Source organism: Giraffa tippelskirchi, chromosome 2 (assembly GCF_054371585.1).
Source record: "Giraffa tippelskirchi isolate mGirTip1 chromosome 2, T2T-mGirTip1v1.2.pri, whole genome shotgun sequence".
Classification (NCBI taxonomy): Eukaryota; Metazoa; Chordata; class Mammalia; order Artiodactyla; family Giraffidae; genus Giraffa; species Giraffa tippelskirchi.
Genome location: NC_137276.1, coordinates 64,847,472 through 64,872,850, shown reverse-complemented (window position 1 = coordinate 64,872,850; position 25,379 = coordinate 64,847,472). Strand labels below are relative to the sequence as shown.

The 25,379-nt window shown below is 45.7% G+C and overlaps 1 protein-coding gene across 1 annotated transcript in view; it reads left to right on the top strand.

Annotated features, from left to right (window-relative positions):
• Positions 1-25,379, top strand: part of CDH23 (cadherin related 23) — a 434,929-nt gene that overhangs the window by 265,715 nt on the left and 143,835 nt on the right. The window contains exon 14 of the mRNA XM_081567063.1: positions 12,885-12,949. Coding sequence (XP_081423189.1) covers positions 12,885-12,949 — 65 coding nt within the window. The remainder of the gene's footprint in view (positions 1-12,884; positions 12,950-25,379) is intronic.

Sequence of the window (25,379 nt, the reverse complement as noted above, 5' to 3'; positions counted from 1 at the left end):
GCCCAGCACATCCTCCCAAGCCCACACTGATACACACAGTCTGGCTGTCTCACCACCAAGCCCTGGGCTGAACTGGCTCAGGTGCGAGAGGGGCTGGGACTGCAGCCCTCTGCTGGGCTCAGGATCACGGGTGATTTATAGTTCCTGCGTCAGACTTTGACCTTAATTTCTTCTGTCGTTGTGGGGCTGTAAAATTCATTAGGGACCTGTAGGCGGAGTGATGGAGATGTCAGGCTGGCAATCGTGTGAGTATTTAATCTATCAGATATGTGGCTTGCCATTTAGGGAGACAACAGGAGGATGTGGACTCAATACGGTTCATTAGTGAGACACACGTGCTGGCCCAATCAGAGCCCACCAATGGCAGCAGGCATGGGGGCTGTGCCACCCAGCTCCAAGTCACCTTGAGTGAGAATGTGTACTGGCACGTGAGTCCCACCCAGGTACCTCTCCCCACCTTCCCACTAGGCCTGTTGCATCCCATGAGAGCAGGCAAAGAGAGGAGGGAGGGGGTCGGACTCCAGGCAAGGATACAGTGGTGAGATCTAGCAGTGAGGGGAGGTGTTCCCAACCACAGTTTGGCTGCAACCCCAGGGGGTTGATTGGACTGTCTTTTCCTCCTTCTTCCATCTCCTCTGCACATCAGGCTCCACTTGACTGAGCCTCAGCCACGGTGTCTGTCCCCATATCTCTCTGGCACTCTCCCCTTCTCATCCTCTACCACATAATCCCATCTTGATAACTGGCCTTGAATCCCTTCTGATTGTGAGCATCACATTCACCCCCAGTCACCCTCCCACATCCCTGGGAAAGACTTTCTGCATTCCAGTCTTCTTTGTTTGAAGGAGTCTGATGTGATTTTTTTTTTTTTTTAAAGGCACTCGGTTGAGTCTTCCTCAAGCCCAAGGGCATAAAAAAATGGACAGCATTGTAGAAGAGTTAGGAGTGGGATTTCTTTGCTCTTTGATTTGTGTGTGCAAGTGTCAGACAGATTGAAGGTTCGAGTCCCACCTCTCAGTGACCAACTGTAGGACCCTGAGCTGAGTAGCAGCTGTCCCTGAGCCACTGGCCACTGTGAGTGCCAAGAGGACTGGGGGCATACTGTCGGGCTCACCGTGTGTGCCCAGCATCCAGTCTGAGGCTTATGTCTGAGGCCTGGCTCCCCAGAAGCCGACTCTGAGACAGGGACACGAAGACAGGCAGTTTACTTGGGAGGTGACCCCAGGAAACTCAGAAGGGAGTAGGAAGTGAGACGAGGTCACTCAAGAGGGCACCGTGAAGCCTGTTTCCACGGGGGGCTCCTGGAGTGACATCCGCTGGGAAATCAGTGGGAAGGTTTTGCCTGAGCTATCCAAGCTCAGGACAAGGAGGCTAGGTTATGGGTCCAGTGAGTCCTAGCCTATTTGAGCAGGGGCAGCTTCTGGGGAATGTGGCCACCTCATCATTCCAACTGCTTCCTTGAGAAGAAAGTCCACAGGACAAGAGAGGTACAGATGCTTCCCCTAAAACAGCCCCTGGCGCCTGGAAGTGGGCACAGGGGGTCGTGTGTGGTGCCAGAAGCTTCTACTGCAGCTGAGCACTTTCCCTAAAATCAGGGTAGAATTAGTACTTACATCATAGAGTAGGAGTGGAAATGAAATGTGCTAATATTCGTAGATTTCTTGGAATAAATCCTAGAGCCTAGTAAAGACTAAGCAAGAGTGAGCTGCTATTTCTGTTTTTGCAGTCATATCAGCTGGAATTGCTTCATCTGTAAAATGGGATTGTGACCCCATCTTGCTGGTTGCTTTAAGGATTAGGGCCAAATCATGTCATGTTTGTCACACGGTGCCAGGCCCAGAGCTGATGCTCAGCAGAGCAGTAATGGCAGTTATCCCCCTGCCTCCATGGGGCCCCACACACATATTCTCCAGACCAACATGGCATCTCCCCAGTAGGAGGCCCAGGGACCACCAGGCAGCATCAGGCATGAGACGCAGGCAGCCACGGCCACCCTGACAGCCCTTGACATCCCGTAATTGCTTTCCCGTGATGACTTCTTTAAGCACAGAGCCGCTGGCCAGAGCAATTTGCTCCCTATCAATTTTTATTTCCAGATTTTAAAATAAAGAGAAATAAGGAAGGGGTGGAGGAGTCCAAGAACAACACCGTGTCTTCAGTAACAAGCAAGCTGAGGACCCCTACCTTAAGTGCACTTGTCAGGCCATTCTTAGCTTTCATTCCTCCTCCCCCTGCTGCAGATTGACACAGTAATAGGCGGGGCTTGGGTCTGGCCCCTGCTGGAGCTCCCCCTCCTGCAGGGCTCAGGGCCACTTCCCTCCTCCTCCACCAGCCCACTGCAGGCACAGCCCAGGCGGGAGGGCCGGGCTGAGAGAGGGTTCAGCAGGAGCAGGTCTGCTGAGGACCAGAAAGAGTGAATAGTTAAAACTGTGCATGGAAAGATGAATACTGGCTCCACTTGGACAGTAGGTTCCTATGTGCCAGGCACTGGTCTAAGGCACCTTCTGTGGTGTACCTTCTAAAATCCCCACACCAATCCTATGAGGCAGTTACTGTCATCAGCCCCATTTTACAGATGAGAAACTGAGGATTGGGGTGGATGTGACCGTGGTTGTTGGCAAATAGGCCAGGAAAGGAAGTCAGAGGCCACAGCGGCTGGCCCACATCAGGCCTCAGGGATGCTACAAGCAGTTTGGACTGTCTTCAGTGCCCTGGGAGCCTTCTAAGCTGAAGAATGGTGTCCCATGTGGCCAGATGCTCCATCTGGCTCTGGTGGAGGATGGGCTGCTAGCGTCAGAGGAGAAGCAGGTCAGGAGGCTCTGTAGCACGTGGGCCGAGAAGCCAGGATCTTCCTCAGAGTCCCACAGCTGATATTTGGGCAGAAGCTGGACCAGAACGCAAATCTCGCCCTCCCCTTTTGGAGGGATTTTCACGACCCTGCACAGAGCCACAGGTCCTTTTGAGGGCCTTAGTGCTGGCCTCCCAGTGAGAAAGACATTTCTCACCCTCCAGCAGGCAGAGCAGAGGGGCTCTACCCACATCCCACTGGTTGTTCACTCCCATCAGGAAGGTGGGACTGAGAGATCCTGAGGCCTTCTCTGTGCTCAGTACTAGGACCAAGAGTGGTGCAGCATGGACATGCGCCAAGGAGTGGTGGCTGTCCACTCCAGGTCCACCACCTACTGGGTCCCCACTCTTTCCTAATTGCCCTCCCACTCGGCGACTCACGACCATGGGCTCTGAGCCTCTGTCCCCAGACTCCCCAGTAGCACTCTTTTGTCCTAAAGCCTCCTCACACTCAGAAGGCCAAGAGCAGGCCCCAGGGACTTTCCTGAATGTATCTTTCTTCCCATGACCCACAGCATCCCCGGGACCTCTCCTGCACCCTCTCACTCACTCCCTAGTCCCACTGCCCACCTGGAGCACTCACCTTCTTACCCTACACGAAGTCCAATGGGAGGCCTTTCCTTACAGCTGCTGTCATTTCTTCTCCTCCCAGGAGTGTGGCAACCCACTCCCAGGCCAAGAACCCCCAGGAAGGTACTCACAGCAGCAACTTCCAGCCAAACCTCATTTGCCCACCCCTCACCATGCCCTCACCCGTGAGCCTTGGCTTCCTTCTTGGATCAGATAACTTCCTTCTGAGATGATGACAGAAATGACACACTGAGCATTTCCCCAGAAGTGAGGGCAGACCAGATGATACTTCCTGGCCATAGGCTTTGTATCCTAGAGAGAAGCCGAAATCCTCATCCACAGCACCATGGGAGGGAGCGTGGCAATAGGGGAGAGGACCAGGCCCCGTGGGCCTACTCAGGCCAAGTGGAGGCCACCTCAGCCTCTGGGATACTGGGTTCCTCCAGTGGAGTCCCTCCCTGCCTCACACAGCAACACCCCCCAACCACCCCCGCCCCCGCAAGCTTGCAAGTGTGCAGTTAATCTTACGTAGTTTAAAGAGTTATTCAGAGGGGCTCAGTGAATGATAAATGTGGAAAGCATTACCAGTGAAGCACCGGGGCTCCGTGGAGCTGTTTAAAAATGCATTCTCCCATGTAAATTTCTGCTCCATCAATCCTTATGACATGTCAAACATTGCTATTGTTTCCTGAACAAATTGTACCGTGTGCCCTTTTCTGCAGATTTGTGCACAGGAGCAGAACTGCTCGCCGGTGCCCGCTGCCTGCCACGGCTGCCGGGACCCGGGGCTGCTAGGGAGGCAGCTGGGCCCGCCTTGCTTCAGAGCAGAAGCCCATGCGGGGCATCCGGGCAAGCATGCGTGACGGGAGTGTGGACGCTGGTGGGGAGTGATTGAGTGTGTGCCTGCCAGCTGTCGGCCCCAGGGAGAGGCGCACAGGTGGCTGGGGAAGGGGTGTGGAGGGGCCACAGGGGCTGAGGCTGGGGTCAGGGTAGGGGTGACTCGAGACTGAGGGTGGGTGCAGGTGTTCATGTGTTGGCGTATGTGACTATGTGGTCCACTTGAGCCAGGCAGGTTTCTGTGAGAGTATGTGAGGGTGGGAGTGGGACAGGGAGGTATTGGGGACTGCTCGAGACACAGGGAGGAGGAGAGTGAGGATGTGTGATGAGGAGTGTGTACATGTGTGTGTGGAAAAGAGAGAGCGAGGTAGAGGAAAGTGAGACGGCATCATATGGATGAGAGAAGACACAAGAGCAGGACTTTCTAGCTATAAAGAAGGGCAGAGGGTGCTTAGAAACACGAGAGAGAAGGGCGTCTGCCCGAGGGAGGGGATCAGGGCATCAGTGCAGCAGCTTCTGCTGAGTAGAAGCTCAGTAGAGACAGACCCACGGAGGCCCGAGCAGGTGGGAGTCAGGTTGGGGCATAAGGCCCAGCATCAGTGGATGGGCATCTGCAACGCCATGACAAGGGATGACAGGACAGTTTGGGGACCCATGGAAATGGTATCAGCAAGGCAGATAGCCTACAAGGGAGGTCCCTGGCCCAGGGTAAATGAATGGAAGAGGGTGAGAGATGGCGTCTGCTCATTGTCAAAATAGGCTGGGTCAGGAGGGAGCTTTGGGGAAGAGACAAGAGGACCTGACTGCTGTTGACATGGCAGGTCCCTGGGAGTGGGGGTGAGATGCTGTGATGAGCATCAGAAGGCAGGGAGCTGGGCTGAGTATAGAGCCCTACCATCCAAATTGAAAGGAGAGCTATATCCCTAGGGTGCTAGGGAAAAGCGCTGCGCAAGTCAGTAGGGTGCCCACAGCCAGCCAGGCTGCCCCCGTCTTTAGCAGATGGCAGCTTCCCCCAGTCTAGGCCCTGAGCCACCTGCACACACCAAGACTAAGCTTGAGTGGGATGAGATGGAGAGGGGGACCTGCTTTGAGGGCCAAGTGTCTTGGCTGAGGAAACCACAGCCAGAAACCCCTGTGTCCTCTGCAAAGGGCACAACCAGAATTGCTGGAGCCCACCCACTCCAGGCAGAGGCTAGAGGCAGAGCCTCTGTGACAAGAAGGAAAAGACTGTCTGTGGGAGCCTCATCTACAGGGTGAGGACAGTGACCTGGTAGGAGCACACTGGATCCCATGGCTGAGCTCTCCAACTGCAGGAGGACGCCTCTCCCTTGGCGCCACCGATGAGGGGACAGAGTGCAGGGGAGGGGAGTGGTTGAGAGCACCTGTCTCGCAGTTGACTGTATTGGGTTCATGTCGTGGTACTGTTTGACCTTGGGCAAGTTGACTGACTTTTCTGAGCCTCAGTTCCTTCCATCTGTGAGATAGAAATAATATTGGTGCTGGTCCCATAGGACTCTGAGGAACACAGAATGAAATAAAGCATGGGAAATGCCGGGTACAGCTCCTGACACACAGTAAGTGCTCAAAGGGAAACGGCAGGGGGTCCTTTGCCCCCCACTCCACCCTAGAGCCAGGGGAGAGTTGGGTGTTTCTGACACAGCCTGGCCCATCTGGGGATAGCTGTTCCCCCACAGCAGGTTCACCTTGTCTTAACCTTTGGAATTTTCCCCCCGTGTATTTATTTTTTCTCCTTTTTGTCAGCAGAAGAAAATTACACTTCTGGCGGCATTGTCCATCACGGAAATAAGCACTCTTGGATGCAATTATAAAGGCCCAAATGAGGGAATTAGTTTTGCTGGTAATGCCAGTGTTGGGGAGAATCGGAGGAGACGCCTTATAAATCAGGCGCTGGGCAGCAGCCAGTCCCAGCCGCACCCTCTCCCTCGAACTGACCACAGGGACAGATGCTGACCTGCCGGTGGTCATCCTGGGCTGCAGACGCTTCTGCCGGGGGAGGCAGAGACAGTCTGAGCCACCTCCAGGCCTCAGTGAGAGCAGTTCTCACCAGAACCTACCGGGCTTCTCGGTGTCTAGCCATGATGTCCTATGGACCCGAGTACACTTTGCCAAGGATCCTCTCACAGACAAATCAATCTAAACCGGCAACCCCAGTCACCTGCTAGCCCATCTTCTGTATTTCCCCAACGTTCTTGCCACTCTCTGTTATTTAGCTATTTCTCTCCACTGTTATTGTGTGTCTCCGCTTTCTGATTGTAAGTCACATTCGAGCAAGGGCGTTGTCATGCTTACGATTGTGGCCTAAGAGCCTGGCATGGTAGCTGGTACATTGGAAATGTCAGAAAGGGTTTACTGAGCACATGACTGAGCGCAAGTCTGCTCATCATCTTGGTGGAGGTTGTTTCTGAGGTGTGCCAGGTGCCCCCCCATCTGCCCCTCCAGACCCACTGTGCCCTTCTCACCTGCTCTGCACGTGCCACAGGCTGACTGCGAGGGCTGTTCACTGAGTGCTCGCCCCCACCCCACTTGCCTCTGGGCTTTGATCAGTACAGAGCTTGAACAAGAGATCTGAGCTTGGGAGACTCACTGGAGATGCTTTATGTACCCCAGCCCTGCCTCCTGGGCCACTCAAGGAGCCCCCGCTCTGCTGATGGGGAGCATTAGCTCCCCCAGAAGGAAGGCCAAGCTAGCCCTCAGTGTCTGGCAGTGAAAATCCCAGACTACTAAATTTGGCAAAGATTTTGAGCCCTGTGCCAGGCACACCAGGGGATACAAAAATAAGGTACAGACTTGTCTGTCAAGGGGAGGGAATGGGACACACACAGGCAGATTTCAGGAATGGCAGACTGTTCCCAAACCAGTCCAGCTAGGGGCTCTCAGGCCAAGAACAGCGAGCAGCCAGGGAGCTCCCTAAGGGAGGGGGCACTAGGGGTGGGCTCTGAGCGGTGGGCCAGAGTGTGGACAGCAGTTACGGATGACCAGGCAGTAGGATAGTTTGGGTGCATCAGGGAGACCTGGATACAGAATCGCCAAGGCCAGCTGGACTGTGCAGAGCCTTGATACCATGGTCCTCAGGTTTTGCCGTCTTATCCCTGGGCCTCTTGTGAGCATCTTGGCAAGTGGCAAAATGTGCTAGTTAGTACCTGTGGGTGGGACTCTAGCCCAGGTGGGATAGCAGCGGGGACACACAGGCATCAGAGGGAGGGCCAGGAGTGCAGCTCAGGGGCCCTCCTGGAGCCCTGGTTCCACATTTCTTAGAGTTACCAGGTATGGTATGTTAGAGTCGCCAGGTACAGTATGAGAGCCACCCATCCTGGCCATCCCCTTCCCCCATCCTTGCAGCCCTCTGACTGGCCTGCGAGATCCCGGGGGTGACCCTTTAGGGAGACAAAGCATTCCCAGAACATGGCAGGAGGGACAGGGTGTTCATGGCCTGAGGAGGACATTTGTTCTCTCTGCACCGTCCCCTGGTCACTCCTCAAACCAACCTTCTTAAAGGGGAGCCAGTGGTCACTGTCTGGCCCCTAATTCGTCTGTTGATCTTTCCGTTGCTCAGGCACGAAGCAAGGTCTGGGAAGGAGGTTGTTGTGAAAAGTACAGTAACCAGCAGTAAGGGGCTGGGACAGAGCCCTGCCTGCCCGGGACAAGTTGCAGGCGGGTAGCAGAGCAGCCAGGACCGAGCTGCTCCCTGGCCTCCACAGGATGGAGCTCCCAGGGCCTGTTCCACAAGGTGCTAAATGGTTTTCCGCACAGGGATTTGGAAGCCAGCTCTGTTGCTTAGCAGCTGTGACATCTCGGGCAATTTCCTTATCATCCTTTCTCTTTCCTTGTTTGTTAAAGACAGGATCCAAGGGCTATTTAAGCACCTACCATGTATGGATGTGGTCAGAATGAAACAATCTGCCGTTGGGACTTTGGACTTTGGCACGTTGAAACACGTACCATTGGGAACAGTCTGCCATTCCTGAAATCTGCCTGTGTGTGCCCCGTTCCCTCCCCTTGACAGACAAATCTGTAACTTATTCCTGTATCCCCTCGTGTGCCTGCCTGGCACAGGGCTCAAAATCTTTTTTGAGTTAAGTATATAGTATACCTTAAGCTGTGTGGTGTGTATGTGGATGCAGGTGTAGCTACAGATGACGGAGATCCAAGTTTCCTGAGCCCTCCTTATGTCCAGGCCCTACAACCCCACCCTGGCACAGCTTCAACCCTCTGTGCAGTCAGGGCTGGGAATGTCTCTGGCAGGGTGGAGCCCTGACCCAACCTTGTGGAGCAGGAGGACATGTCAGGTCCCAGAGCTGCACATGGTCCAGCCTGAGATGAGGCTGGAGCTGGCAGCAAGGCCGGAGTGCAAGGCTATGAATGAATGTAAAGGAGGGTCTCCAGCAGGGCTGCCTAGTGGTCAAATTTGCTGCCTTGTCCTGGGCACAGGGCCTAACTGGCCACACTACAGCCTGGCCCTGGCCCGAGCACCTCAGCCAGGCTCCCCCTCTGTGTCAGTCCCGGCTGCCTCCACCCTGGCAGGCACACAGAAGCAGCTTTTTGTCTTCATATTATTCTGCTTCATGCACTTGAAAAATGAAAATTCTCCCTCTCCTCTTCACCAGGCATACATATTTCATACGGTCATTAGATGGTGGCAGTAAAGGACTCACAAATCTTCCCTGGTCAGCATCGGCAGCCTGGGCAGTAAGCAAGAGGCCCCCGGGGAAAGAGGTCACCGTGGGAACCAGGGCTGTGCTCAGCCCATTCGGGGAGGGAGTGGGGACTCAGAGGGGTGATAGAGGCCATTGTTGGCCTAGAGACAGAAGACAGTCCCATCTTATCCCCAGGGGCTCGTCACCTAATTTCCCTGAGCCTCAGGGTGAAGGGAACTGGATGGAGGACCTCAGGGGCCTTCCCCACTCTAGCAGGCCAAGTGCAGTTCCACAGGACACACTAATGTGAAGGGCTTCTCCCCAGGGTCCTGATGTGACCTTCAGGGGCAGGGGACGCCCACTCTGCTGACCCCTCTGCACCTCTGAGCCTCTCCCCTCCTTTTTCCTCTCCTCTTTGCCCCTGCCTTTTCCTTAGAATCCTCTTTTCTCCTCGCCTTTGCCCCCATCACTCCACCACTCCCTTCTTGCTAGAATTGGTTCACTCATTTTCCAAGCATTTGTGAAGCACCTGCTGGGTGCCAGCACCATCCAGGCTGGGAGGTGAGCCCAGCAGACATGGCTCTGCCCCTCTAGCGTCCCAAGACCCTTTCCTTTGACAAATTAGCATGCCGAGGCCCCAGGGGATTGCTCTTTGGTCACACAGTGACCTCAGCTGTTAACTCTGATCTGAAAGTAAGGTCTCTACATTACATTGACCCCTTGCTAAGGGGCTTGATGGCATCTGGTCGTCTCCTCCCCAGACCAGGCTACAGTTATTATAGTCTGTAATACCATACATGGTGTTTGATTGTTTGTTGGTGGAACCGGAGGGGCTTATGGGCACCCCCCCTACTTCTCTGGCCCCTGAAAGGGGAGATGATAGGTGGGCTTATAATGAGGGGTAGTGTTCTTCACTCTCCTGGAATAACCAGGCACCTCTCTGTCTGAGAACAGCTTCTGTTCTTGGTTTAGAAGCAAGAACACATGGAGGTGAAGGGTGTGGCAAGCTGATACTGGGTTCAAATCCTAACTCTGCCACTTTTTGAGCTGAGAAGCCTCGAATGAGCTGTTTACCCTTTCTGTGCCTCAATTTCCCCATCTGTAAACTGGGGGTAGTACTAATAATAGCACCTACCGGGCATGCTGCAATCAATGGGGTGCAAAGAGTCAGACATGACCGAGCAACTGAACAGCAACAACATAGAGTCATTACGAAGATAAAATACATGACAAGTGCAAGGAGTCAGTAAAGGCAGTTGTCGTGATGAGTGTCCAGGCACAGGGGAGGGTCTGCCCAGGAATCAGTCTTGGGTTGGAGGGTGGGTTACATAGTTTGGAATTCACATTTCCACTTATTTGACATGCGTCCCCTGAGAACCTGTGATGTGCTCAGAGCCTGGCCAGGGCGGTGAGAGGACAGAGGCCCACAGTCTGCTGAGCACAATGGCAACACCAAGTGAAAATTGGGTACAGAAGGCTGTCCTACAAAAGCTGGCTGCCCACAGTCCCTGGAAATGGTTTCCTTCTGGATAACCAAGTCTCCCAGATAACTAAGATTTTAACCCTTTGAGTATAAACATAATGTTTTCGTTTAAATCATTTGGAATAGAAATATATCGTTTACTTCCTCTGCCTTCCTGAACTGAACATACTGAACACAAATGAGCATTTTCTTGAAGATTCAGGTTTATCATAAAGCACACAGAAGTAACAGATTTCACAGAACCTAGGAATTGTAAAAGGAATCTCAAAAACTATTTAGTACCAAGGTATTGAGTGAGAGGGAAATAGGGAGATACTGGTAAATGGGTACAAACGTTCAGTTTTAAGATGAGTAAGGTCTGAGGATCTAATGTATAATGTGGTGACTGTAGTAGATAACAGTGTGTTGTACAATTGAAATTAGAGAGTAGAACTTAAGTGTTCTCACCACAAACGGGAAAAAAGGGAAATCTGTAAGGTTATGGGTAGTTAATTAACTCAATAGTGGGAATCCTTTCCATTGTCAGTTATACCTCACTGTAATATCAGGGCTTCCCTGATGGCTCAGATGGTAAAGAATCTGCCTGCAGTGCAGGAGACCTGGATTTGATCCCTGGGTCAGGAAGATCCCCTGCAGAAGAGAATGGCTACCCACTCCAGTATTCTTGCCTGGAGAATTCCATGGACAGAGGAGCCTGGAAGGCTATAATCCATGGAATCACAAAGAGTCAGACATGATTGAGCAACTAACACTTTCACAATATAACATATTATCATAATTTATGTGTAATGAAGTTATAAAATAATTTTTATTAATTACACCTCAGAACTAAAAAATAAATATATTGAATATATTCAACTGATATATTCAATAAAATACATTGAAACATATTTTTAGCAATGGAACCTTTATCCAACTGTGATCTTATCAAGAAGCTGTGAGTGAAAAACAGATGACCCCAAGGTCAGCCCAAGGCCTTTCTCTCCTGGTGTCTGGTGGCAGGAAGCAGTTTGCCCAGCTCTAGGGCAGTGGCCTGGGAGGGAGCAGAGGTCACAGTGCCTGGTATGGAGTACATGTTTACTAAGTAACTACTGAATAAACACTTGAATGGTTTCACTTAGTCTGCACTGTGGATGTAGCCACACCAGGGATGATGCCGAAGCCCAGAAATCCCAGCCACAAAAGCCAAACCTCCATTGTAACTACCATCATCCTGAGAAGGGAGGGGATGGTGAGGGTCAGGTGGCCTAAAGAAAGGAACTCTGGACTCAGAGTAGGGAATCCCAGTTACTTCCCAACTGTGCTTCAACCTTCTGATGACCTAGAGTGGTGACAGGGTTACACTGGACCTCACTGTGGTCTGGGCCTCAGTTTTATAATCTGTGTGATGGGTAGAAATGTGTATCTTTTTCCTCATGTTGTGACAGTTGTGAAGATAAAATGAGTAATAATAAACATGGGTGGCCCTTGACAATATAAAGTGTTTGATAGCAGTGTAGGCTGGCAGTGGTCACTATTACTGCCATCATCATTAGGCATAAGGGCAGGTCACTCTCCCTCCAGTCTCTTTTGACTGTCAGTGACAGAAATCCAACTTGGACCAGCCTGGATAAAAGAGATCTTCTTGGGCTCACAAACCAAACTGAGGTGGGAAGGGGTGTCAGATTCAGGACTCTAGAACTACCAGGATCAGCCCTTCTTTTCATCTTCTCTCACATCCAGCAGCTCCCAGTTCACGTTGTCCCAGCTTCACTGCCTCAGAGGACAATTTTTATCCCCGGCAGCAATAAGAATCCCAGGGAAGGATTCTGATAGGCCCCAGCTGTGGTCAAGGACCACTCCCTGAGGTCATGGGCAGAGCAGCCCCTACTGAGACCACTTGTTCAAGCAGAGACAGATGCCAAAGAAGATGGGGGTGGGGGGTTGGCAGCAGACTGCTTCCAGCAAAAGAGGTTGCCAGCCAGATGACAGTCTGCCTGATGCATGCAGTGGATTATTCCCAGCGTTAAAGAAGAGGGAACACCAGAAATCTCCCCACGAGGCCTTCCCCGCTGGGTAGCACATCTGGCTTGGAGGTTTGGGTGACTGGAAGAGAGTCACTGAAGGAAGCCACCAGATGATTGAACCCACCCTCATTTCTGAGATATTTTGCTAACCTACAAGTTGTGACCCCACGCCACTGGTCCAGGGTCTCTCTCCACAGGTCCAAGCCCTGTGAGCATCTGCAGAGAATGTCTGACATGAGTCCAGAAGGATGGTTTCCCAAAGTTAGAGATCTAGGGAGAAGACCGATCCTCTGGAACTGTGCACTCCAGTATTAAATCTCCATTTGTGATGCTGAAATCCTTATTAAACCACATGGCTCTAGAAAATTCTGCCTGAGCCTGAGGAACCTTATGGGGGAAGCATGGATTCACTGTGGACACTTCCTGGTGACACTGGGAGCCTCAGCTGGTTCAGGCAGTAATGACTTCTTGTTCTTACCATTTCAGGCAACAGACAATGATGTGGGCACCTTTGGGGAGGTCAACTACTTCTTCAGCGATGACCCTGACCGGTGAGCACCCCCAACCCCCCACAGTGGCCCGTTGCCACTCACCTGGCCCAGGACGCTTCTTGGTGCCCAGAAGAAGAGCTCTGCCCCTGTGGCCAGGGAACTGGGCTGGGAGTCAGAACTCAGGTGCACTGCTGCTGGTTTGACCCTGGTTTGACCCTGTGATACACTGTTGCTGGTTTGACCCTGTGATACACTGTTGCTCACATCCCCCAAACTCTCTGGGGCATAGTTTCCCTGACCCCCAAAAAACAGTTTGGGGAATGAAGAAGCTTTTTTTTCTTTTACTTTCTTTTTTTATAATTTGCCTAATATCTTTATTTTCCAAGGGGGACATTTAAGCCAATGGAGAAAAATACCATTTTAACAAACTTTTTCCTCTCCTTTCCTTCTGTTGTTGAAAAATCAAAATCAAATAACAGATTTTTCCCTCTTGCTTTAGTTTCTAAAAGTCTTAGAAAAAAGTAGACTTTTTTGTGGACAAAAGTCTTAGTTGTCCACACATTTTTTTTTTTTAACTCTTCAGTACTTCGCTTTAATTTAATTTTCATTTTATATTGGGGTATAGTTGATGAGCTTCCCTGGTGGTTCAGATGGTAAAGAGTCTGCCTGCAATGCTGGAGACCCAGTCCCTGGGTTGAGAAGATCCCCTGGAGAAGGAAATGGCAACCCACTCCAGTATTCTTGCCTGGAGAACCCCACGGACAGAAGAACCTGGCGGGCTACAGTCCATGGGGTCACAAAGAGTCAGACATGACTGAGCAACTAACACATAGTTTATTTACAGTGTGTTAGATTCAGAGGTACAGCAGAGTGATTCAGTTATATAAATACACATATCCATTCTTTGTCAGATCCCTTTCCCATACAGGTCGTCATGGAATATTAAGTTCCTTGTGCTATGCACTAGGTCCTGGTTGATTTTACATAGAGTGGTTTGTATGTGTTAATCCCAAACACCTAGTTTATCCTTTCCCCTTTGGTTACCATGAGTATGTTTTTGAAGTCAGTGAGTCTTTCTGTTTTGTAAATAAGTTTATTTGTATCATCTTTATATTCCACCTATAAGTGATATCATATGATATTTGTCTTTCTCTGACTTACTTTACTTAGTTTGATAATCTTTAAGTCTATCAGTGTTGCCGCAAATGGCATTATTCTGTTCTTTGTTATGGCTGAGTAGCATTCCATTGGATAAGTGTACTACATCTTCTTTATCCATTCCTCTATCAGAGGACTTTTAGATTGCTTCTATGTCTTGGCTGTTGTAAATAGTTCTGCAGTGAACATTGAGATGCATGTATCTTTTGAATTATGGTTTCTCTGGATAGGTAGCCAGAAGTAGGATTGCTGGATCGTATGTTAGCTCGATTTTTAGTTTTTTAAGGGACATGCATTCTATTCTCCATAATAGTTGTACCAATTTGCATTCCCACCAACAAAGGTTTTATTTTCTCCACACCCCCTCCAGCATTGTTTAAAGACTTTTTGAAGATAGCCATTCTGACTGCTGTGAGGTGATACCTCATTGTAGTTTTTGGTTTGCATTTCTCTAATAATTAGTGATGTTGAGCATCTTTTCATGTGCTGTTTGGCCATCTGTATCTCCTCTTTGGAGAAAGGTCTACTTAGATTTTCTGCCCATTTTTTAATTGGGTAGTTTGAGGTTTTTTGTTGTTTTTTTTTTTTTTTTAATTGAGCTGCATGAGCTGTTTGTAGATTTTGGCGATTGGTCCCTTGTCAGTCACTTCCTTTGCAAATATTTTCTCCCATTCTGTGGGTTGTTTTTTCGTTTTGTTTACAGTTTCCTTTACTGTGCAAAAGCTCTTAAGTTTAATTAGATTCCATTTGTTTATTTCTGTTTTTATTTTCGTTACTGTAGTGGATCCAAAAACATTGTTGCTATGCTATACATCAAAGAGTATTCTGCCTACGTTCTCTTCTTAGAGTTTTATAGTGTCCAACCTTACATTTAGATCTTTAATCCATTTTGAATTTATTTTTGTATGCAGTATTAGAGAATGTTCTAAATTCATTCTTTCACAAGTAATGTCCAGTTTTCCAAGAACCATTGTTGAAGAGACTGTCTTTTCTCTGTTGTATATTTTTGCATACTTTGTCATAGATTAATTGACCATTGGTGCATGGATTTATTTCCGGGCTTTCTAGCCTGTTCTATTGATCTATATTTCTGATTCTGTGCCAATACCATACTCTCTTGATTACTGTAGCTTTGTAGAAGAGTCTGAGGTCAAGGAACCTGATTCCTGCAGCTCCATTTTTCTTTCTTAGGATTGCTTTAGTTATTCAGGGTCTTTTGTATCACCATACAACTTTAAAACATTTTCGTCCTAGTTTTGTGGGGGGGGAAAGCATTGGTAATTTGATACGGATTGCATTGAATTAGTTGACTTCCTTGGATAGGAGAGTCAAAATTAATTCTCCAAATCCAAGAATGTGATATATCTTTCCCTCTGTTTATTTCATCTTTGATTTTTTTCATCAACAGCTTATAGTTTTTAGAGTACAGATCTTTTGCTTCTTTAGTAGGTTTATTCCTATTTTATTTATTTTGATCTGATGGTAAATGAGATTGTTTACTTAGTTTCTCTTTCGGATCTTTTGTTGTTAGTGTATAGGAATATACTAGTGTATAGATTTCTCTGTATTAATTTTATATCCTGCAACTTTGCCAAATTCATTGATGAGCTCTAATAGTTTTCTGGTAGAATCTTTAGTATTTTCTATATATATTATCATGTCATCTGCAAAGAATGACAGTTTTACTTCTTTTCCAATTTGGATTCCTTTTATTTCTTCTTGTTCTCTGATTGCTGTGGCTAGGACTTCCAAAACTGTTGAATAAAAGTTATGAGAGTGTCTTTTCCTAATCTTAGAGGAAATGCTTTCAGCTTTTCACCAGTGAGTACGATGTTAGCTGTGGGTTTGTCTTATATGGAGTTTATTATGTTGAGGTCGGTGCCCTCTCAGCCCACTTTCTGGAGAGTTTTATCATAAATGATTGTTGAACTTTATCAAAAGCTTTTTCTGTATATATTGAGATGATTGTAAGATTTTTATTCTTCAATTTGTTAATGTGGTATATCACACTGATTGATTTGCAGATATTGAAAAGTCCTAGTACCTGTGGACATAACTCCCATTTGACCATGGTATATAATCCTTTTAATGGAGTGTTGGATTCAGTTTGCTAGTACTTTCTTGAAGATTTTTGCATCCGTGTTGTTCATCAGTGATATTGGGCTATAATTTTCCTTTTTGTGATATCTTTTTCTGGTTTGGGGATCAGGGTGATGGTGGCTTCATGGAATGAGCTTGGGAGTTGTCCTTCCTCTGCAATTTTTCAGGAGAGTTTCAGAAGGATAAGTGGTTGACTCTTCTTTAAATGCTTGATAGAATTTGCCTATGAAGACATCTGGTCCTAGACTTTTGCTTGCTGGAAGTTTTTAAATCAGTTTCAATTTCAGTACTTGTGATTGGTCTGTTCATATTTTCTATTTCTTCCGGGTTCAGTTTTGGGAGATAGTACCTTTCTAAGAATTTGTCCATTTCTTCTGGGTTGTCTATTTTATTGGCATATAGTTGCTTGATGTGCTTTCTTATGATTCTTTGTATTTCTGTGGTGTCAGTTGTAACTTCTTTTCATTTCTAGTTTTATTGATTTGAGCTCTCTCCCTTTTTTCTTGATGAGTCTGGCTAAAGGCTTATCAATTTTGTTTTGTTTATCTTTCCAGAGAAACAGATTTTAGTTTCATTGTTCTTTTCTATTATTTTCTTTGTCTCCATATTTTTTATTTCTGCTCTGATCTTTATGATTTCTTTCCTTCTCACTTTAGGTTTTGTTTGTTCTCTCTCTAGTTGCTTTAGGTGTAAGGTTAGGTTGTTTATTTGAGATTTGTCTTGTTTCTTAAGGTGAGAGTGTATTGCTACAAACTTCTCTCTTAGAACTGTTTTTGCTGCATCCCATTGGTTTTGAATCATGTTTTTGTTGTCAGTCTCTAGGTATTTTTGAAAATTTTCTCTTTGATTTCTTCAGTGATCCATTGGTTGTTTAGTAACATTTTGTTTAGCCTCCATGTGTTTTGTGTTTTTACAGGTTTTTTTTTTTTCTGTAGTTGATTACTAATCTCATAGCATTGTGATCTAAAAAGATGCTTGAATGTTTTTAACTTTCTTAAATTTACTGAGGCTCACTTTGTGGCCCAGCGTGAGATCTATCCTAGAGAATGTTCCAATGTGCGCTTGAGAAGAAAATGTATTCGGCTCACTTTGGATGGAATTTTCTATAAATATCATATAAATCCATCTAGTCAATTGTGTCATTTAAGGTCTATATTTGTTTCCTTATTGATTTTCTGTCTGGATGATCTGTCCATTGATGTAAGTGAAGTGTTAAAGTTCCCCACTATTATTGTGTTACTGTCGATTTCTTCTCTTATGGCTGCTAGCATTTGGCTTATATATTGAGGTTCTCATATGCTGGGTGCATATATATTTACAATTGTTATATCTTCTTCTTGAATTGATCCCTTGATCATTATGTAGTGTCCTTCTTTGTCTCTTATAACAGTCTTCATTTTAAAGTCTATTTTGTCTGATATAAGTATTACTACTTCAGCTGTCTTTTGATTTTCATTTGCATGGAATACCTTTTTCCATCCTTCCTCTTTCAGTCTGTCTCTGTTCCTAGATCTGAAGTGGGTCTCTTTTAGATAGCATATATGCATGCTAAGTTGCTTCAGTCATTTCCAGCTATTGTGACCCATAGCTCGCCAGGCTCCTCTGTCCATGGGATTCTCCAGGCAAGAATTCTGGAGTGGGTTGCCATTTCCTCCTCCAAGATAGCATATATATGGGTCTGTTTTTAGTATCCATTTAGCCAGTCTATGTCTTTTGGTTGGAACATTTAGTCAATTTACATTTAAGGTAATCTTTGATAATTATGTTCTTATTGCCATTTTGTTGATTGTTTGGGATTTGTTTCTATAGGTTTTTTTGTTCCCTTCCTCATTTGTTCTCTTTTGTGATTTGATGACTATCCTTAGTTTCATGTTTGGATTACTTTCTTTTGTGTGTGTATCTATTGTAGATTTTTTGTTTGTGGTTACTGTGAGGTTTTGATGCAGCAATCTATATATAAACAAGATTGTTTTAAGTTTCTGGCCTCTTAATTTCAAATGCATTTCCAGTATCCTGCATTTGTCCTCTTGTCTTCTCATGCTTGCTGGTTTTGATACCATATTTGTGTGTGGGTGACTTCCTACTTTTACTGTATGTTTGTCTCTACTGGTGAGCTTTCACATTTATAATTTTCTTGTCTCTAATTATGGCCTTTTCTTCTCCACCCAGAGAAGTTACTTTAGAATTTGTCATATAGCTGGTTTGATGGTGCTGAATTCTTTTAGCTTTTGCTTATCTGTAAAGCTTTTGATTTATCCATTGAATATGAATGAAAGCCTTACTGGGTGGAATATTCTTAGTTGTAGATTTATCCCTGTCATCATTTTAACTATATCATGCCACTCCCTTCTGGCCTGCAGAATTTCTGCTGAAAAAATCAGCTGATAATCTAATGGGTATTCCCTTGTAATTTTTTTTCCTCTTGCTACTTTTAGTATTTTTTCTTTGTCTTTAATTTTTGTCAGTTTGATTACTATGTGTCTTGACATGTCCCTCCTTGGTCTTATCCTGTGTGCAGCTCTGCATGTCCTGAGCTTGAGTGTTTCCTTTCCCATGTTAGGGAAGTTTTTGGCTATAATCTCTCTAAATATTTTCTCAGCCCCTTCTCTCTCTTCACCTGGGACCCCTAAAATCCAAATGTTGGTGTGTTTAATGTTGTCCCTGAGGTCTCTGAAACTGTCCTCATTTCTTTTCATCCTTTTTTCTTTATTCTGTTCTACTGCAGTGATTTCCATCACTCTAGGTTACAGCTCTCTTATTGTTCTTCTGCCTCATTTATTTTGCTATTGATTCTTTCTGGTGTATTTTTCATTCCAGTTATTGTATTGTTCAACTCTGTTTGTTCTTTAGTACTTCTAGGTCTTTCTTAAGCATATCTTGTATCTTCTGGCTCTTTGCTTCCATTCTTTTTCCAAGGTCTTGGGGATCATCTTTGGTATCATTATTCTGAATTCTTTTTCAGAAAGATTACCTATCTCTACTTCACTTATTTGGTCTTCTGGAGTTTTATCTTGTTCTTTCACATGGAACATATTCCTCTGCCATCTCATTTTGTCTAACTTTCTCTGTTTGTGACCTTTTTCTTCAGGCTGCAGCATTGTAAGCTTTTCTTGCTGCTGGTTTCTGCCCCCTTGTGGGTGAGGTTGGTCCAGGGGCTTGTGCAGGCTTCCTGGTGGGAAAGACTGGTGCCTGCCCACTGGTTGGTACGGTCTTGTCCCTCTGATGGGCAGGACCATGTTAAAGACTGTTTAGAGGTGGCTGTGGGATCAGGATGGCTTTAGGCAGCCTGTCTGCTGATGAGTTGGGCTGTGTTCCCATCCTGTTGGTTGTTTGACCTGAAGTGTCCCAGCACTGGAGCCTGCAGGCTGTTAGATAGGTAGGGCTAGGGTCTTCATGCCAAAATGGTGACTTTCAGGAGAATTCATGCCAACGAATATTCCCTGAGGCTTCTACCTCCAGTGTCCTTGCCTCCACTGTGAGCCAGAGCCGACCTCCACCTCCCCAGGAGATCCTCCAAGACCCACAAGTAGGTCTGGCCCAGGCTTCTTTGTCCGGGGTCCCAGTGCACAGGAAACTTTATGTGCACCCTCTAAGAGTGGAGTCTTTATTTCCCCTAGTCCTGTGGAACTCCCATACTTAATCCCCAATGGCCTTCAAAGCCAAATGCTCTGAGGGTTCCTCCTGATGCCAGACCTCCAAGATACGAAGCCTGATGTGGTGCTCAGGACTCTCACTCTTGTGGGAGTATAATTATTTTATGCAATATAATTATTTTCCAGTTTGTGAATCACCTGCCCAGTAGGTATGGGATTTAATTAAAACATGAAAGCGCCCCTATTACCATTGTGTTGTGGCTTCTACATTACTTTGGATGTAAAATATCTTTTTTAATGCTGCTGCTGCTAAGTTGCTTCAGTCATGTCTGACTCTTTGCAACCCTACGGGCTGTAGCCAGCCAGGCTCCTCGTCCATGGGAATTCTCCAGGCAAGAATACTGGAGTGGGTTGCCATGCCCTTCTCCAGGGGTTCTTCCTGACCCAGGGATCAAACCCAGGTCTCCTGCATTGCAGGCAGATTCTTTACCACTGAGCCACCAGGGAAGCCCTTTTTTTTTTTTTTTGGTAGGTTGAGTCTTTTTTTTTTTTTTTTTCCGATGGTGATTGTTCAGAAGTTAGTTGTGATTTTTGGTGTTTTCCTGAGAGGAGGTGAGCTCATTTCCTCTATTCCACCATCTTCGGGAATAAATTCCTTGGGAGCTCAGATGGTAAAGAATACACCTGCAATGCAGGAGACCACAGTTCAATTCCTGGGTCAGGAATCCTTTGGAAAAGGGATAGGCTACCCATTCCAGTATTCTTGGGCTTCCCTAGTGGCTCAGATGGTAAAGAATCTGCCTGCAATGTGGGAGACCTGGGTTCAATCCCTGGTTTGGGAAGATCCGCTGGTGAAGGGAATGATTTCCCACTCCAGTATTCTGGTCTGGAGAATTCCATGGATAGAAGAGCCTGGAGAACTACAGTCCATGGAATTGCAGAGAGTCAGACATGACTGAACAACTTTCACTGTCACTTTTCACTTTTGAAACACTACTGATATTACACCAGCAGCAACAACAGTGGCTGTATTTAGGAAGCCCTCACTATTTGTCAGGCTCTTTTTCAAGTGCTTTGCCCATGTTACATGATGTAATCCCCACAACTAATTGCTGGAGGAACTTGGTGCTAAGCACTCTTATTATCCCCACTTTACAGATGGGGAAACTGTAGCCCAGAGAGGCTGTGTTACTTGCCCAGAGGCACTTGGCTGGTAAGTGCCAGAACCAGGACTCAGCATTTGGTCTTCATCACCAGGGTACACAGCCTACAGCAGGAAGTTGCTCTCAAAGTGCCTCAACCATTAGGTGGGTGGGTGAGCTCGCCCCCTGACCTGTGCCAGCTTTGCTCTGTCACCCACCAATGTTCTGAGCCATCTCGTTCCCTTGTCTACAGTTAAAATGAGCCAAGGTGAAGCCCTCTTATTTTCTACATGATCAAAAGCCAGGTTGAATTCAGAGAGCATGTCTGTTTCTGAAAACGAAGTGTCTGATACATCTGAAAGCCCAACTTAATGAGTAAGACAGTTGCTGTCAGCTTGGATTACTGGTCCCAGTTCCATATAAATGACCAGGAGGAGACAGAGACTGTTAGGTGTACTTAACAATTCTCAGCTACTCTCCAGATAAAAGAAAGGAACCAACAATAGGACCAGTGCACAGGATGCCCCTGTCCCTCAGGACACCCAGGTTTATGTGGCCTTGTTCTGATCACCTTGGATTTTTCTCATGTTTTCCCATCTTCTGGGCTTGAGACTTTCCTGGTCTCAGAGCCAGGACCTTCCAGGCTTGGTGGCTGGCAGCTGTGGACAAGCTCAGAGCACACAAATGTCAACTGAGAGCTCAGAGGAGGTTCCTGAGGAAATGTTTAGAGGAGGAAGATGGAAGGATGGTGTCACTGGACCTTACTGCTCCCTGGGACACATTAACCAACCACTTACTGAAGGCTCAGTCCCTCAAGTGGAAGACATGCTCCCAAGAGAGGACCAGTCACCCTTCCCCTTGCTGGAGGCTTTGCTGCCTGTTTAAAGCATTTTGGTGCAAAACTATCTGGATGAAAGGATTTCTTTTTTTTTTTTTTTTTAAGTCCAATTCAGCAGTTTATTGGTACTTTCTTTTCTTTTTTTTTTATTTTTATAAATTTATTTATTTTAGTTGGGGGCTAATTACTTTACAATATTGTAATAGTTTTTGCCATACATTGACATGAATCAGCCATGGGTTTACATGTGTTTCCCTTCCTGGACCCCCCACCCACCTCCCTCCCCATCCCATCCCTCTGGGTTATCCCATTGCCCCGGCCCTGAGCCCTTGTCTCATGCATGGAACATGGAATGGTGTTCTGTTTCACATATGATAATATACATGTTTCAATGCTATTCTCCCAGAACATCCCACCCTCACCTTCTCCCTCAGAGTCCATAAAATTGTTCTATGCATCTGTGTCTCTTATTCTGTCTCGCATATAGGGTTTCTTTTTTAATTTCCCCAATATGTGTTATTTTTATTGAAGTGTAATCACATGTAACATTACATTCAGGTGCACAACCTAGTGATTCAATATATGTTGCAAAATGATCACTACAGTAAGTCTAGTTAACATCCATCACTGTACATAGTTACAATTTTTTTCTCCTATGATAAGGAATCTACTCTCAGCAACTTTCAAATACAGTATTATTAAGGATAGTCACCATGCTGTATATTACATCCTTGTGACATTCATTTTAGAACTAGAAGTTTGTACTTTTTGACCCCCTTTACTTGTTATTCCCATCCACCCCCATAACATACCCTACCTCTAGCAACCACCAATGTTTTCTGTATTTATGAACTCTGTTTCTGTTTGTTGGCTTCCCTGGTAGCTCAGACAGTAAAGAATCCACCTGCCAATGCAGGAGACGTGGGAGGCATGAGTTCAATCCCTGAGTTTGGAAGATTCCCTGGAGAAGGAAATGGCAACCCACTCCAGTATTCTTGCCTGGGAAATCCCATGGACAGAGGAGCCTGGCAGTTTTAGTCCATGGGGTCACAGAGTCAGACATGACTGAGCGACTAACTCTTTGTTTTAGATTGTACATATAAGTGAGATCATATGATATTTGTCTTTTTCTTTTTTATTTCACTTAGCATACTGCCCTCAGGAGGCCTCTTCATGTTGTCACAGATGGCAGGATTTCCTTCTTTTATGGCTGAATAATATTCCATTGTGTGTGTATGTGTGTACGTGTATACACACACCACATTTTCTTTATCCATCTTTCTTTGATGGACACTTACATTGTTTCCATACCTTGACTATTGTGAATAATGCTGCAGTGAACATGGGGTGCAGATATCTTTTCAAGTTAGTGTTTTTGTTTTTTTCAGATAAATGCCCAGAGGTGGAATTGCTGAATCATATGGTAGCTCTATTTTTAGTTTTTTAAGTAACCTCCATACTGTTTGCTATAGTGGCTTCCCTAATTTATATTCCTACCAACAGTGCACAAGGGTTCCCTTTTCTCACATTCTTGCCAACACTGTTACATCTTGGGTTTTTTGGTGATAACCATTCTGACAGGTGTGAGGTAACATCTGATTGTGTTTTGATTTGCAGTTCCCTGATGATTAGTGATTTGAGCATCTTTTCATGTGCCTGCTGGCCATTTATATATCTGCTTTGGAAAAATAACTATTCAGAGCCTCTGCCCATTTTTAAATTAGTCTGGTTTTTTTTTTTTTTTTTTGCTATTGAGTTATATGAGATCTTTACATGCATATTTTGGATATGAATGCTTTGTCAAATACATGATTTGCAAAAATATTCTAGTTTGTACATTGTCTTTTGATTTCGTTGATGACTTCTTTTGCTGTTCACAAACATTTTAGTTTAATGTAGTCCCATTTGTTTGTTTATTATTTTGTTGCCTTTACTATTTGTGTCAAGTCCAAAAAGTCATCATTAAGACTGATGCCAAGAAGCTTACTGTTTAGCTTTCCTTCTAGTTTTGTGTTTCGGGTTTTTCATAGAAATTTCTAATCTACTTTGAATTGATTTTTGTACATGGTGTAAAATAGTAGCCTGGATTAATTCTTCCTGTGTTTCTTTTTAATTTAATTTTTATTTTATACTGGAGTATGGTTGCTTTACAATATTCTGTTAGTTTCAGGTGTAGAGGAAAGTGATTCCATTATACAAATATATATACATATCTCCATTCCTTTTCAATGTCTTTTCCTGTATAGGTTATTACAGAATATTGTCTGGGCTAAACAGTAGGTCCTTGTTGATTTTCTGTTTCATATATAGTAGTGTATATATGTTAATCCCAAACTCCAATTTATCCCTTCCCTCACCCCCTGCCTTTCCCCTTTAGTAACCATAAGTTTATTTTCTAAGTCTGTGAGTCTGTTTCTGTTTTGTAAATAAATTCATTTGTAATTTTTTTAGATTCTGAGTATGTGATATCATGATATTTGTCTTTCTCTGTTTGATTTGTTCGTTTGTGTGATAATCTCTAGGTCCATCCATGTTGCTGCAAATGGCATTATTGCTTTCTTTTTGACAGCTGAATAATATTCCATTGTACATATGTACCACATCTTCCTTATCCATTCCTCTATCAAAGGACGTTTAAGTTACTTCCATTTCTTGGCTACTATAAATAGTGCTGCAGTGAACACTGCGGTGCATGTATATTTTCAAATTATGGTTTTCTCCACGTATATATCCAAGAGTAGAATTGCTGGATCATATGGCAGCTCTATTTTTAGTTTCTTAAGGAAATTCCATACAGTTCTCCATAATGATTGTACCAATTTAGATTCCTACCAACAGTGTAAAAAGGTTCCCTTTTCTCCACACCTTCTGCATCATTTATTGTTTGTAAACTTTTTGAGGATAGCCATTCTGACTGGTGTGAGGTGATACCTCATTGTAGTTTTGGTTTGCACTTCTCTGATAATTATCAGTGTTAAGCATCTTTTCATGTGCCTCTTGGCCATCTGTATGTCTTCCTTGGAGAAATGTTTATTTGGGTCCTATGGAAAAACCCAAACAAACTTTTTTGGCCAACCGGATAGATGTTAGAGATTAATCCCTTGTCAGTTACATTGTTTGCAAATATTTTTCCCATATCCTGCATTCCCACACTTGCTTAGTTTTGATACCATATTTGTGTGTGGATGATCAACCATGAAATTAAAAGATGCTTACTCCTTGGAAGGAAAGTTATGGCCAACCTAGATAGCATATTAAAAAGCAGAGACATTACTTTGTCACCAAAGGTCCGTCTAGTCAAGGCTATGGTTTTTCCAGTAGTCGTGTATGGATGTGAGAGTTGGACTGTGAAGAAAGCTGAGCGCCGAAGAATTGATGCTTTTGAACTGTGGTGTTGGAGAAGACTCTTGAGAGTCCCTTGGACTGCAAGAAGATCCAACCAGTCCATCCTAAAGGAAATCAGCCCTGGGTGTTCATTGGAAGGACTGATGTTGAAGCTGAAACTCTAATACTTTGGCTACCTAATGTGAAGAGTTGACTCATTGGAAAAGACCCTGATGCTGGGAAGGATTGGGGGCAGGAGGAGAAGGGGATGCCAGAGGATGAGATGGTTGGATGGCATCACCGACTCAGTGGACATGAGTTTGGGTAAACTCTGG